Source organism: Habropoda laboriosa, unplaced genomic scaffold (genome assembly GCF_001263275.1).
Source record: "Habropoda laboriosa isolate 0110345459 unplaced genomic scaffold, ASM126327v1 scaffold2, whole genome shotgun sequence".
NCBI classification, from domain to species: domain Eukaryota; kingdom Metazoa; phylum Arthropoda; class Insecta; order Hymenoptera; family Apidae; genus Habropoda; species Habropoda laboriosa.
In genome coordinates, this window is record NW_017100190.1 from 1,687,943 (window position 1) to 1,700,861 (window position 12,919).

The following is a 12,919-nucleotide window of genomic DNA, read 5'->3' on the forward strand; positions in this document are numbered from 1 at the left end:
AAAAATCTCTCAGTGACCCATTGATGGGTCACACAGTCCTCAACAGTGTTAAAGAGAAATTTGACCTATGGTGAAATGACCCTTCAGTGGGTCACGTCGGTGAATAAGAAAATCTCTCAGTGACCCACCGATGGGTCACACAATACTCAACGGTATCAATTAGAAAAACATCCTCTATTCGATCTTTGTCACCTGTGGTCAAATGACCCATCACTGAGTCACGTCGACGACTAAAAATCTCTCAGTGACCCATTGATGGGTCACACAGTCCTCAAGAGTGTTAAAGAGAAATTTGACCTATGGTGAAATGACCCTTCAGTGGGTCACGTCGGTGAATAAGAAAATCTCTCAGTGACCCACCGATGGGTCACACAATACTCAACGGTATCAATTAGAAAAACATCCTCTATTCGATCTTTGTCACCTGTGGTCAAATGACCCATCACTGAGTCACGTCGACGACTAAAAATCTCTCAGTGACCCATTGATGGGTCACACAGTCCTCAAGAGTGTTAAAGAGAAATTTGACCTATGGTGAAATGACCCTTCAGTGGGTCACGTCGGTGAATAAGAAAATCTCTCAGTGACCCACCGATGGGTCACACAATACTCAACGGTATCAATTAGAAAAACATCCTCTATTCGATCTTTGTCACCTGTGGTCAAATGACCCATCACTGAGTCACGTCGACGACTAAAAATCTCTCAGTGACCCATTGATGGGTCACACAGTCCTCAAGAGTGTTAAAGAGAAATTTGACCTATGGTGAAATGACCCTTCAGTGGGTCACGTCGGTGAATAAGAAAATCTCTCAGTGACCCACCGATGGGTCACACAATACTCAACGGTATCAATTAGAAAAACATCCTCTATTCGATCTTTGTCACCTGTGGTCAAATGACCCATCACTGAGTCACGTCGACGACTAAAAATCTCTCAGTGACCCATTGATGGGTCACACAGTCCTCAAGAGTGTTAAAGAGAAATTTGACCTATGGTGAAATGACCCTTCAGTGGGTCACGTCGGTGAATAAGAAAATCTCTCAGTGACCCACCGATGGGTCACACAATACTCAACGGTATCAATTAGAAAAACATCCTCTATTCGATCTTTGTCACCTGTGGTCAAATGACCCATCACTGAGTCACGTCGACGACTAAAAATCTCTCAGTGACCCATTGATGGGTCACACAGTCCTCAAGAGTGTTAAAGAGAAATTTGACCTATGGTGAAATGACCCTTCAGTGGGTCACGTCGGTGAATTCTTGAAAGTTTTCTCGTAGCGTGCTGTTGGTGATTTTTCCTTAAAATTCAAACCTTCGAGTACTCTCGCTTTAATTTCATAATAGAAATTTGAAAACGATAAGGTTTCAAAAATTCTTAAACGCCAGAGCGAAAGATTTCGACGATAATCTGCCGCAGCGAAAGGGTTAAATGATTTCCAAAGAGTTTTTCAAATTTTTTCAAGATCATCCTTGCTTTTTACACAAGAAACACGTATTTTCTTCTATTGCACCTTGCAGCAGACGGGAAGATACATTTGAATATACCTAAATCACAATCTTCAGATGGCCTCGAACACTAAAAGCACGATGAAATTGTAAAAAACAAAATCTTTTTCTTCCACGTGCTACAAACATTTTTCACGAAATCAAAAACGAAGGAGATATTTAACCCTTTCACTGCTATCGGCGCCTACAGACTCTCACTGATAATCGAACGCTGGACACTATCAGCGCTATTCCTATCCATATTCCATTTTTCATATCGACGTATTACTTATTTCGCAAATATAAAATACGAAATATTCAACAAATGCAATTTATCTAACGAAATACGTAGTACGACTCAGTCGTACAGAGCTTTACTTTCGAGTTACCAGCAGTCAAGGGTTAACACGTTCGCCACCAAGGTCCTACTCAAGCATCGTCCACCATCCTTCCAATTATTTTCACATACGCTCTTAGTATCTACATTTTCCTCGCTTGTACACAATACGATAGGTCCCTGCACTTATACACACACCTAATATTATACCAAATACTCGAACTGTGCATTTTTCCCCATTACCCGTAGACAATACCGTTCTGTCGTCGGAATTGGCGGTAGCGAAGGTGTTAAGTGGCCTCCTTCACCTGGGACACCCTGTATATACACATACACACACACACACACACACACCGGTATCTACAGAGTATCTGTAGGCCGTTTTGTACTAACTCGGTGGCGTTGATTGTGCATTACAGCAGCTCCATTCAGAGTATAGGAGCACGTACACATGGCACGAGTACACTGGATCACACCAAGAGCATACGGTCGTCCGTCGGGCGCCGCAACCACCGCCAACATCGAGTAAGTTCACCCCCCATTGTATACTTCTTCGACATTTCTCCTCTTAGCCTACATATATCGTCGCATAGTGTTGACTCTGGGTATGGTGTTTGAGAAAATGCAACGAGAAAAAAAGACACGGAGGATGGGTGGGTGGAAAGGGAGAAATTTTCTCTCCACGAGAACGAAAGAAAGAATAGAAAAAAAGGAAAAAATGAAAGAACGAGGTGCGTTACCCAACCAGACTAGCATTGTACAGTAGAGTAAGCCAGACAAATTTCCTCAGGCATCCATACCGTGTGCTATTTTAAAGGTTAATTGTCTCCATGAATTCGTTAGAATCATATCACAGCAGCCGCGAGCGTGAAAAGGAAAGAAAGAAAAAGAGAGAAAGAAGGAAAAAAGGGAAGAAATATACATACATGTGTGTGTGTGTATATATAGATATAGCTATGCTATATTTCCATTGCAATTACGTTTCACCGAGTCGCCGAGCCTGAATAACGTTGTTAGAGGAGCCGCGCGCGATTAACGCTGCTGGAAATCTCTCCCCCTGCGCGAAAATATTCGCACGCGCAACTCCGACGCGTTTCTCTCTTTCTCTCTTTCGTGTGTGTCGCGTTTCTGTAGCCAGCGAGTTCTCTTTTTTGGTTTTTTTCTTTTCAACGGAAAAATTAACAGCGTGTACGAATCACACCCCGTGACTTGCAGTGTTTTCGAGTTTTAAACAACTCCGCGGATCGCTGATTACACGCTCGGGAGGAGGAGGAGCTTGAAACGTTTAAACGAAACAGAATTTCATCCGTTAATTGTACTTGTAGAGGAAATAACGAAAAAAAAAAAGAGGGAAAAAGAGTAGAAAATTCACGCTCGTATCGCCCAGATGATTCGTATATCTTTGGATCGATCTCTCGATCTATACATATTTCATTTTCTCTCATCGTATTATTTCTCACTTTACCACACGTTATCCCCCCCGTTTGTTACTAGTATATCTGTAAAAGTGTCTGTTTCTTTTTTTTTTTTTAGCGAATTTTCATTTCCATTTCTTTTTTTCTTTCATCGCGCTACCCGAGAAACTCTCTCACTCGTATTATGATTACATCTTGGTCTCCGTTGATTATCGCACACGCTCTGTCGTTCACGTTTATCACCTGTTCATCAACCCTGAACCCTTCCCTTTCTACACCCAAATCACCAAAAATCACGGCCATTGTCTGTCTATCACCTTTCGTGTGAACTCGTGTAATCGTACCGTGAGTATGTTTATTAAACATATATACTGTTTTCGTTTCACCAAGTCTGTATTATAACAGCTCCAAGTATAACACAACTACAAATTGTTTATTCGTGTCGATGTTGTGAAATTTCACTATTTCCAATAGTTCGTTTAACATTTTTCCTTTTTCTTTTCTTACCTTCTCTTTTTCGTTGAAACTGTGTGAACGTGTAACGAAACCGCCTAACGCTGGAACCACCGACCCGGTCAAACATGAGCCATTCGCTTCATTCGCGAATCCAATTTTTCAATCACTTTTTAGTTAACTGAAAATTCACATTTGAAAAATTGCCGATGGGTGATTTTCGACCCGGTCGGTAATTCCAGCGTTGATATCCGAAAACAGTAGCTCTAACCACCCACGGTAGGTAACCTTCTGGTATATTGAAATTTCCCAGAGAACGAAAAAAGAAAAAAAGAGAAAATCCATCCCGATCTTTTCACACCCGTACATTCTCCCCTCTCCGCCCTTCGAACCAACTCTCGCGTATCTACCTGCTCCAGAGAAAAAAGCAAAAGAAAGACCAACACGTCTCGAGACACGTATTTTTAACGAATCGGTCACGCAGAGAAACTGAAAGCGTGCAGATATCAACCCTATCACGGCTCGCGAGCTTACCGTGAAAATAATTAGCCTAGCGTTCGCCTTCGTTATCGGGTATCGATAGCGATAGGTACCCGGATAGATTTCCTCGAACAATTCACGTTCGATTTGGCAACGAGTTAGCCTGGGCGAACGTGGAATCTCTCCCTCCCCCCCTGTCTATTCGAGCCAGTTTTTTTCTTCTCTCATCTGAACCAAAAAGGAGGAGAAAAAAAAAACGAACTAACACACACACAGAGAGGAAAGAAATTAAAGGAAAAGGAGGAAAAGGGGGCATCGGTATCGAATACGGGTCACTAGTCTAGCCTAGCCAAAAAGACGAATTGATAGAGAAAAAGGTACAAGAGGACGCAGAAACTACGACGGGAAAAAAAGAGAAACAGAAATATCGAGAAAGAACGCAGCGAGATTAAAGAAACTGTTATGGAGAGAGGAATGAGTATAAAAAAAAAAAAGGGGGGAAATAAAAAGAAATACGGTGCCAGAGCTGCGAATTTTGATTGCAGCGAAGCAACCGACCGCGAAGCTACAATCGGCCAAGTCAACCGAGGATGAGAACAACGAAGGTAAGGACGAATAAACGATCGGAGCTACTACGCAAAAGAAAAAACAATATCTAGAATTATTTAACGGTTTATTTCGCTCGATTTTTTTGGTTTCTTTTTTAGCCCCCACCCTGTTATACATACACTTTTCCTTTAAAAAGCCCTACGGGGATTGGAGAACGTATATACCACCCACCAGTACTGGCCTTGCTCCCTTTTCACCTCTCACCGCCACCCTCTTTTCTTTTTTTTTTCTTCTTCTTTCGCCTTCCCTTTCTGTTCCCTTCTCCCGGCGCGAGGAGTCGACCCTCTCTTTCCTAAGCAATTAACCCTTCTCGTAACTTTCGCTTTCGGAAACCGTCGTCAGACACACACACACACGCACACACGCATGCAGAGTGTTCTGTTCTTGTTTAATCATGGCGACGGCGCCTGACTGCCCTTCTACCCGTCGATCCTCGACGACGTTTCTCACTCGCGAGTTTCACGGTCGAAGGGTTAATAGAGCATGCTTGCTTCCGGTTTAATCGCTGCTACTATCCACGTTGGACCTGGCTCGCAGGTTCTGGTCACTTATTACGATTGTACATTGTAGAGAAGTTAGTCCTTCGAGTTATTGCGAAGGCTGAGGTTTTTAGATCGAGGGACGTAGTCTGGCTATAGTCTCGCGATCGTGAAGAAGTATGCACTTATGTAAAGTTTTTTTTTTTATTCGAAGATATGAGGTTGCTGTGAATTCTGATTTCGGAGATATGAGATTAGTGGGAGTTTTGATTTCGGAGATATGAGATTAGTGTGAGTTTTGATTTCGGAGATATGAGATTAGTGAGAGCTTTGATTTCTAAGATATGAGATTACTGTGAGTTTTGATTTCGGAGATATGAGATTAGTGTAAATTTTGATTTCGGAGATATGAGATTAGTGTGAATTTTGATTTTGGATATATGAGATTACTGTGAATTTTGATTTTGGAGATATGAGATTAGCGTGAGTTTTGATTTCGAAGATATGAGATTAGTGGGAGCTTTGATTTCTAAGATATGAGATTAGTGTGAGTTTTGATTTTGGAGATATGAGATTAGTGTGAGTTTTGATTTCTAAGATATGAGATTAGTGTGAATTTTGATTTTGGATATATGAGATTACTGTGAATTTCGATTTTGGAGATATAAGATTAGTGTGAGTTTTGATTTCGAAGATATGAGATTAGTGTGAGTTTTGATTTCGGGGATATGAGATTACTGTGAATTCTGATTTCGGAGATACAGATTTTTCAAGAAAATTATGGTCTTTTTAACGAGGGTTGCAAAGTTAAATCATTGTGATCTTCAGAGTAAATTAGAAATATTAATTATAAATATAGAGGGTGAGTTATGTAAAGCGTAAAACATCGATGACATTTAGAATTAAAGTATTCTACACACTTTTCGGTGTATTTCAATTTTTCGCGGGCAAAGATGTCAAGGTCCCTCCAAGTCCCCCATTTTTTTTTTTTTTTTACCAAAATTGCATATCTCTCGAAATACCAAAACGTAATTCACACTCAGACGAGTATAACGACTACAATCACGCGGTATCACCAATTTCTGATAACGCTAAATTATCACGCCTTACGTGTCTCACCTGGTATACACAGAAGGTATCGTAAAAGCACATTCGACGAACGTGTCACAAAATGAATTCGCGGAGCCTCGAATCGCGCAATAAAAGTCACCCACGTCGCGAGATTTCCCAGTTTAAATAAGAAAATTCCCGGTGTTTCTCGCAAATAGCAGGGGGTGCGCGACGAGAAAGAAGAGAGGCTATAGCAGCGAGGCGACGCGTTCGTGCTTAGAGACAGTTTCGTTCCACATAGCGCGTAATCGCTCGAAGGCAGGGCCTTGTTTAATACAAAAAGTTCACGGAGCTCTCGAAGTGACCTTCTCGTCGTCGAGGAGGAGGATGAAAATTGCACACGATTGAAAAACGCGAATGCGAGCCAGGTCTAAACGTTTCAATCTCCTCCCCGAACAGATCTCACCTCCCTCCCTTCGTATATCTCCTCTATCCTCTCCAGCGCGTGAACTTTCTCGCTCGGCAGTCTTTCACATCGTTGTGTGTGAATGCATCCATTGTGCAGGCTGTGTTTAGGTTGCATCGACTGTCCTTAGGCATATTCCTCCTCTCTTTCTCTCTCTCTCTCTTTTCTGTCTTCCTTTTTTCTTTTTTTTTTTGTTAAACCTTGTACATAGGACTCTGTTTTGTGTGTCTGCTGGTTCATGTTAGCCGGTGTAACCGATCGAGATGCTTCTCGAGGAGACGCACAAAGGTACCCTGTCACCAGCTGGTGACAATTGTGAGAAAAAAAAAAAGAGAGAAAAGAAAGAGATAAAGAACAAGGAAGGTATTTCATCGAGAAGCGTATCTCGCCGTGTTAAAACGAACGAAGGTGCATCTTTTGTTTCGTTCCTTTCTTCATCCCTTGCCTCCTTCGTCGGAGGATGAGCGCGTTTCGAAGGACGTTCGCTCCGATAACTATGTCTTAACTATTCACTGACGGAGAATTTATGTTTCTTCATAGTTAGAGTAAGAACTGTGCATTGTACCAATTATACGATTAATTTGTGACTGATTTTACATAGTAACGTATAAATTCTGATTCGTGAGACAGTTGTTAGACCTCCGTTGGTGAAATTAGGCTACAACGCCCAGTTTCACGCGTTAACCCATCGGCGACTATGTTTCAGTAGAACACCGATAACTGTGAGAGAATATTAAACATCAACCGTGACAAAATCTTCAAACACGTTCGCTACCAATGTCATCGCTAGAATTACACAGAATGCAGTCATAACTTTTTAACGAAGCCTCAAACGACCCACGTTCGTCCAACATTTTCTTCTTACCTATACCCACAGAACACGCCAGCAAAGTTTGATCGGGAAGAAAGTAGGACACCCGGTATATAACATGAGGTTACAATCTTCAAGCATGCAGATTATGCAGTACTTGTTCGAATAAAAGCTACAATTATTCTGAAGAAACGTGCACTCCCACGTAGCATCTAAACAAACCACACAAGCTTATACCCGACGATCCATAAAGTATAATCGACCAGTGCTTAAATGTGATCTCTAAAGAAAAAAATCGCTGTCACTCTCACGTGAGTGACTCTGTACGTTGCAAATACACAACAGACTGTCACTGGTGGTAGAGAACGTGTTAAGTCCTTAAACAGAGCTACACAAGCGCTATAATAACGCTCAGGCTCGTCGATGGGTTGACTGTTTAGTTTTTGGTTTTCCATGATTCTCTAGAGATTACCATAGAACCATAGAGAATGGACGCTTGCAAAGTGCCAGTGAGCTCCGCGTTATCATCGCCCGCTTGGAAATTTATAGGCGACAGCCTTTATCTCCAACGTAGATACAGCCATAGATTGTACATGCATAGGTATAGAGAACGACCGCCGCTGCTCCGCATTTACTTGCACGAAAAGTTTGCACAACGTTCCGTACGCCATCCACTGTGTTCATCGCTGTATAGATATATACACGCAGCATCGAACTCTGTACAACTTGTAACAACTTGTTCCAGAACTCTTCAAACTATCAGCCCCGCGATTCGCGTTAAAAATAACGAGACCTTCTCGGGGCTTCGCCGAAGAATCTCTCTCTATCTCCGTTCCCGCAGATTTAACGCGAAGAAAAGAGTAAAGAAAGTAAGACTAGACGAGACTTCGTGATTTTTCTAACAGCCAACTATCGCGAATTTATTCGACGTAAATTAATACACTTCGGCAACGATCCGTTTCTTTTCTTCGAAGACACGAGGTAACTTTTTCCAACGAACCAAATGATCGTGCTTAACGTCGTAACGGAAAACTAAGGGAGAAAAGTATGCTTTCCTAATGAACAGAACGGGGGAAAAAGTGTGCTTTCGTAGAAGTATAATTACTTTTCCTTCCGCGAATAATTAGAAAGAGAGCTTTTTTCCCACCCTTTTAGTCGCGCGTTCATTTCTCTTCTTCCTTACTCTCTCTCGCTCGCTCTCCGATCATCCAGCGCAGTAGAGAAATGCATTTCAGTTTTTGCGCAAGTTTCATAGAGTGCAGAGAATTTTTGTGTTACCGGTGTGTTTCTCGCGAATAATGTCGTTTTCCTTAGATTTGTCTGTTCGCCGCATTTCTTTGGCGCCTGCACGATATACATATACGAAAGAAAAAAGAAAAGACGAAACTAAGAGAAGATTATTTTCCACGCCGCTTTTGGCTCTGTTCTTCGTTTTTCCACGCGAATAGGTGGTGTTGTACAACCCTCCTACCCTTGGACTTGAGGCCGATTGTAGCGATTAATCGTTGCAATTAGACCGCAGCAATGAGATACTTGCCGACAAGTACACGATTACTACCGCTGAGAAACGAGGTATTTAAATTGTCGTAGAGAGATAGAGGTTTTGGTTTTGTTTCGGTTTTTTCTTCCTCTTTTCCCTGGGAAAAACTTTCGATCGTATGAAATTGCGACGATTAATCGTCCCAGCCGATCGGGGGCAGAACAATCACTCGAGACAATTAATCCCGTGTCGCTTAACCCGGGTTAATCGAGTCACCGACTAATGAGCAACGAATTTAATTATCGCTCGGGGAACGCGAGACACCGCGAATATTAGATGAATTTGCGGCGGATTACGGTCACGCGGAACCGCCTAACGGGTTAATTAACACGATACTAATCGGACCAGTTTTTCTACCGGAGAATTTTTTAACAATCTGCAGAAAACATTTGCGATAATTGACTGCGGAAAATGTCAGACTTAACGCGTATAATGTTTTCGCGTCTGTTTTTTAGTACACTGTGTATACATGATCTACGATGAGTAATTAAACTTCTGCCTCGATTCTGTTAAATTCGTTTTGAAAATTTCTACCTCTGACCTGTTCGATTAATTTTCGAATTTCCACCTCGAGGCAATTTCGAGAATAGAATTGCAAAGCATATCGCGAATACTGTAGCCTACGGTAGGTAAAGTGTTAAACGCGTGGGTTCCAATTTCGATTTCTCAGCGTAAACGATATGCGCACGTACACTTGGAAAGAAAAATGTGCGCAACGTGTACGATCGTTGAAGTATACTTAAATTTTTATTACCTCGATTCCGGGGAACTTCGAAAATAGAATTGCTCGAGATAAAGAATATCGTACGTAGTTTAGGTTATCGTATGTAGGTAAAGAGTTAAACACGTGGTCGGGTGAATTTCGATTCTCTCGGCAATCAGGAAGATTGCGATGTGTGGGTAGCAACCGCGAATCTACGTCGAGATCATCTATCGCGCGAAATATTCTACAATTTTTACAGAAGGAAAGGGAGCCAGTTCCGGAAGACTAGAGGCGACCCACATTTTCGCTGCGATTACCGGTTTACCACACTTTGTTCGGTCTGAAAATTATTCCCGTCTGACCTGTTTCTCGTTGCCAACTAATCAATGCCTCGCCCGTTGCGTATTTACACGCAGAAACCACTTCGTTCGCGTCCACCGATGTCTCGTTTTTTCTCTTTCTGTTCGCCGTGAAATAGGAAAATTCGATTAGTTCGAGGAATCGCGGGATAGGAGAAAATATTAATAGGCGGAATTGCGGCGAGATACGAAAGGGAAGAGTAATGAGTTCGGAGGATCAGATAGACGGTGCAACTGTAGTAGCAATAACCCGAAGTGGAGCCTTTTATGCCGGTGTGTCCTCGATGATTATTGGCTCGATTCGATCGCGCTGATGAATCGCACCGGCGACTCGTTATCTATGTTTGAACGCACCGCCACCCGTAATCATACGATTCCGCGTGTTTGTCCCGGTATGCTGAATCCACGATATACAAGGGTTGTAATTCGCGACGGTAAATCGCGACGACGATTAATGTCTACCTTCCCCAGTGGCGTTCGCGATACACTCTCTCTCGATCGTTTCGATTTCAATTACCGTGTCGCGACCGCTTCGATTATTTCAGTAGACATGTGTACGCTTTCGTTAGGTTTTAGAGGGAAATTTGATCGATGTAACGGATACGGAATTGCGAAGTTGAGAGTACGGCGAAAAAGAATTGTCGTGGAGTTGTACAGTTCGAAAAATGACCACCTAGATAGATGGTTGCATTTCACATGTGATACGTTTCCATAAAGTTGTAAAGAATATGGAATTGCAAAGTTGAAGGTATGGGAAAAAGAATTGTCGTGGAGTTGTACAGTTCGAAAAATGACTGCCTGGATTATTAGATTTGACGTGTGATACGTTTCCATCAGATTCCAGAGGAAAGTAAAGAATATGGAATTGCGGAGTTGAAAGTACGTAAAAAAGAATTCTCGTGGAGTTGTACAGTTTGAAAAATGACCGTATCGATTATTCCATTCGACATATCTACGCTTCCATCAGGTTTTACAGGAAAATTTTATATGCCGTAAAGTATGTGGAATTGCGGAGTTGAATGTACGTAAAAAACAGAATTATCGTGGAGTTGTACAATTTGAAAAATGACCGTATCGATTATTCCATTCTACATATCCACGTCCCCATCAAGTTGTAAAGAAAAATTTTCTCGATTTAAAGAACATGGAATTGCGAAGTATGTACACATAAACTATACGAAAAAAAACAGAATTCTCGTGTAGGTGTACAGTTCGAATTACAAATTCACGAATACACATCGCAGCTTCGAATGAAAATTCATGAAAGAGAAAGAAATATACGGACAAGGCGGAGCAGTGCATCAAAGGAACAATGAAATTTCCATTAAGAAGTGATTGCTCGTGAAACAATTCGTCGAAGGCGGTTTTCCACGCGCTCGAACAGCCGCTCTGCCGCGACTAATTGATTCCCAGGCCGCTCTGGGACTCCATCGAGACGCGACGCGTTTAAAAAGGGAGAGAAAAGAAATCGCTGTGTATTTCTCGCCTACATTTCTTTCCGACCACGAAATAAAGAAAAAGAAAAAAGAGAAAAAAATGTAATACTTTCCCTCTCGTCGCGCAAACCTTTACCACTCGTCCTCGTCGTCGGTTGTGGAACCGACGGCGTGGACCGATATCAAGCTTCACACGAGGACGAGAACTTCGTGACTCGCCGAGGATAATTGATTCGTACAGCCGACGACGACGGAATCGAATCTAGATAGACGAAAGCTGTGAAAATAGAGAAGGGCGAGGAAAGAGGGCTTATCAGTTCAGCGCCTGGCTATTGATATGCAGCGCGGAAATCCTCCCGAGTCCCCGGGCTCTCCCCGGGCCTGAAATTAGAAGCTGCGACACGAATGACCGAGTGAAAAGCTGACGATTATATTACGCGAGGCGTGTCGGCTGATGGAATTTCGATCGAAAGAAAACGACCAGACGGAAAATGGTTAATGGAGAATCTTTGTCCGTGACGTTCTCTCGTCGTTCACTTTGTAACCACGTCAAACACCAAGTCTCACGAGTGTGTCTACTTTTTCGTTCTTTTCGCGACATTTTTCAGCGTTTCCTCGACGTTCCAAGTGAACTTCTTCGCTTCTTTCACTTGTGCACCTTCGTTCGTGGTTAGGCTAAATTGTGACGGTGAATATGCACGTTGCACGATAAAAAAAAAAGAAAAACAAAAAAAGACGACGAATCTTGTAAATGTTTGGTTTAATCTTTCGTTGGACTGTTTATGGATTCTGTGCCTGTTTCAAGTTTTTTACGGTATACACTCTGTATATAGATCTCGTTAGATCAATTGTAAAAGAACGGAGTATTATGACATGGAATGATAACGAGTGCATGATTCCTTCACGCGTGTAACACCGGTAGAAAAATTTCGAATCCTTTCCGTAAGAAATCACTTTTCCAAGAATCACCGAACGACCTTGAAATCTATAGCCCGATTCGATACTTTCCGACCGGTGGTTCACGTATGAGAACGCACGTGATCTATCGAAGCGTACCTCCGTTAATTTCGTACGTAGGATTCTATTCGATGCAGCTCCCGGTGCACGATCTAATAATTCGGTGGCGTAAAACGAACCATTCCCTCACGGACGGGTGAACATAGAACGGCTCGGTTCCCATTCAGCTACGCAACTGGAGCACAAAGCCGGTATCCATCCGATGCGATTACCATTGATCGAGACGCGCCGTAAAAATCGTTATCCTTCGCGATTTGTTAAAACGGACCCAA

The 12,919-nt window shown here is 42.3% G+C and overlaps 1 protein-coding gene across 1 annotated transcript in view; it reads left to right on the forward strand.

The window, feature by feature from the left end:
• Positions 1-12,919, forward strand: part of LOC108579947 (flocculation protein FLO11) — an 80,762-nt gene that overhangs the window by 40,939 nt on the left and 26,904 nt on the right. Inside the window, exon 3 of the mRNA XM_017943585.1 lies at positions 4,723-4,782. Within this exon, the coding sequence (XP_017799074.1) occupies positions 4,723-4,782 (60 nt within the window). The remainder of the gene's footprint in view (positions 1-4,722; positions 4,783-12,919) is intronic.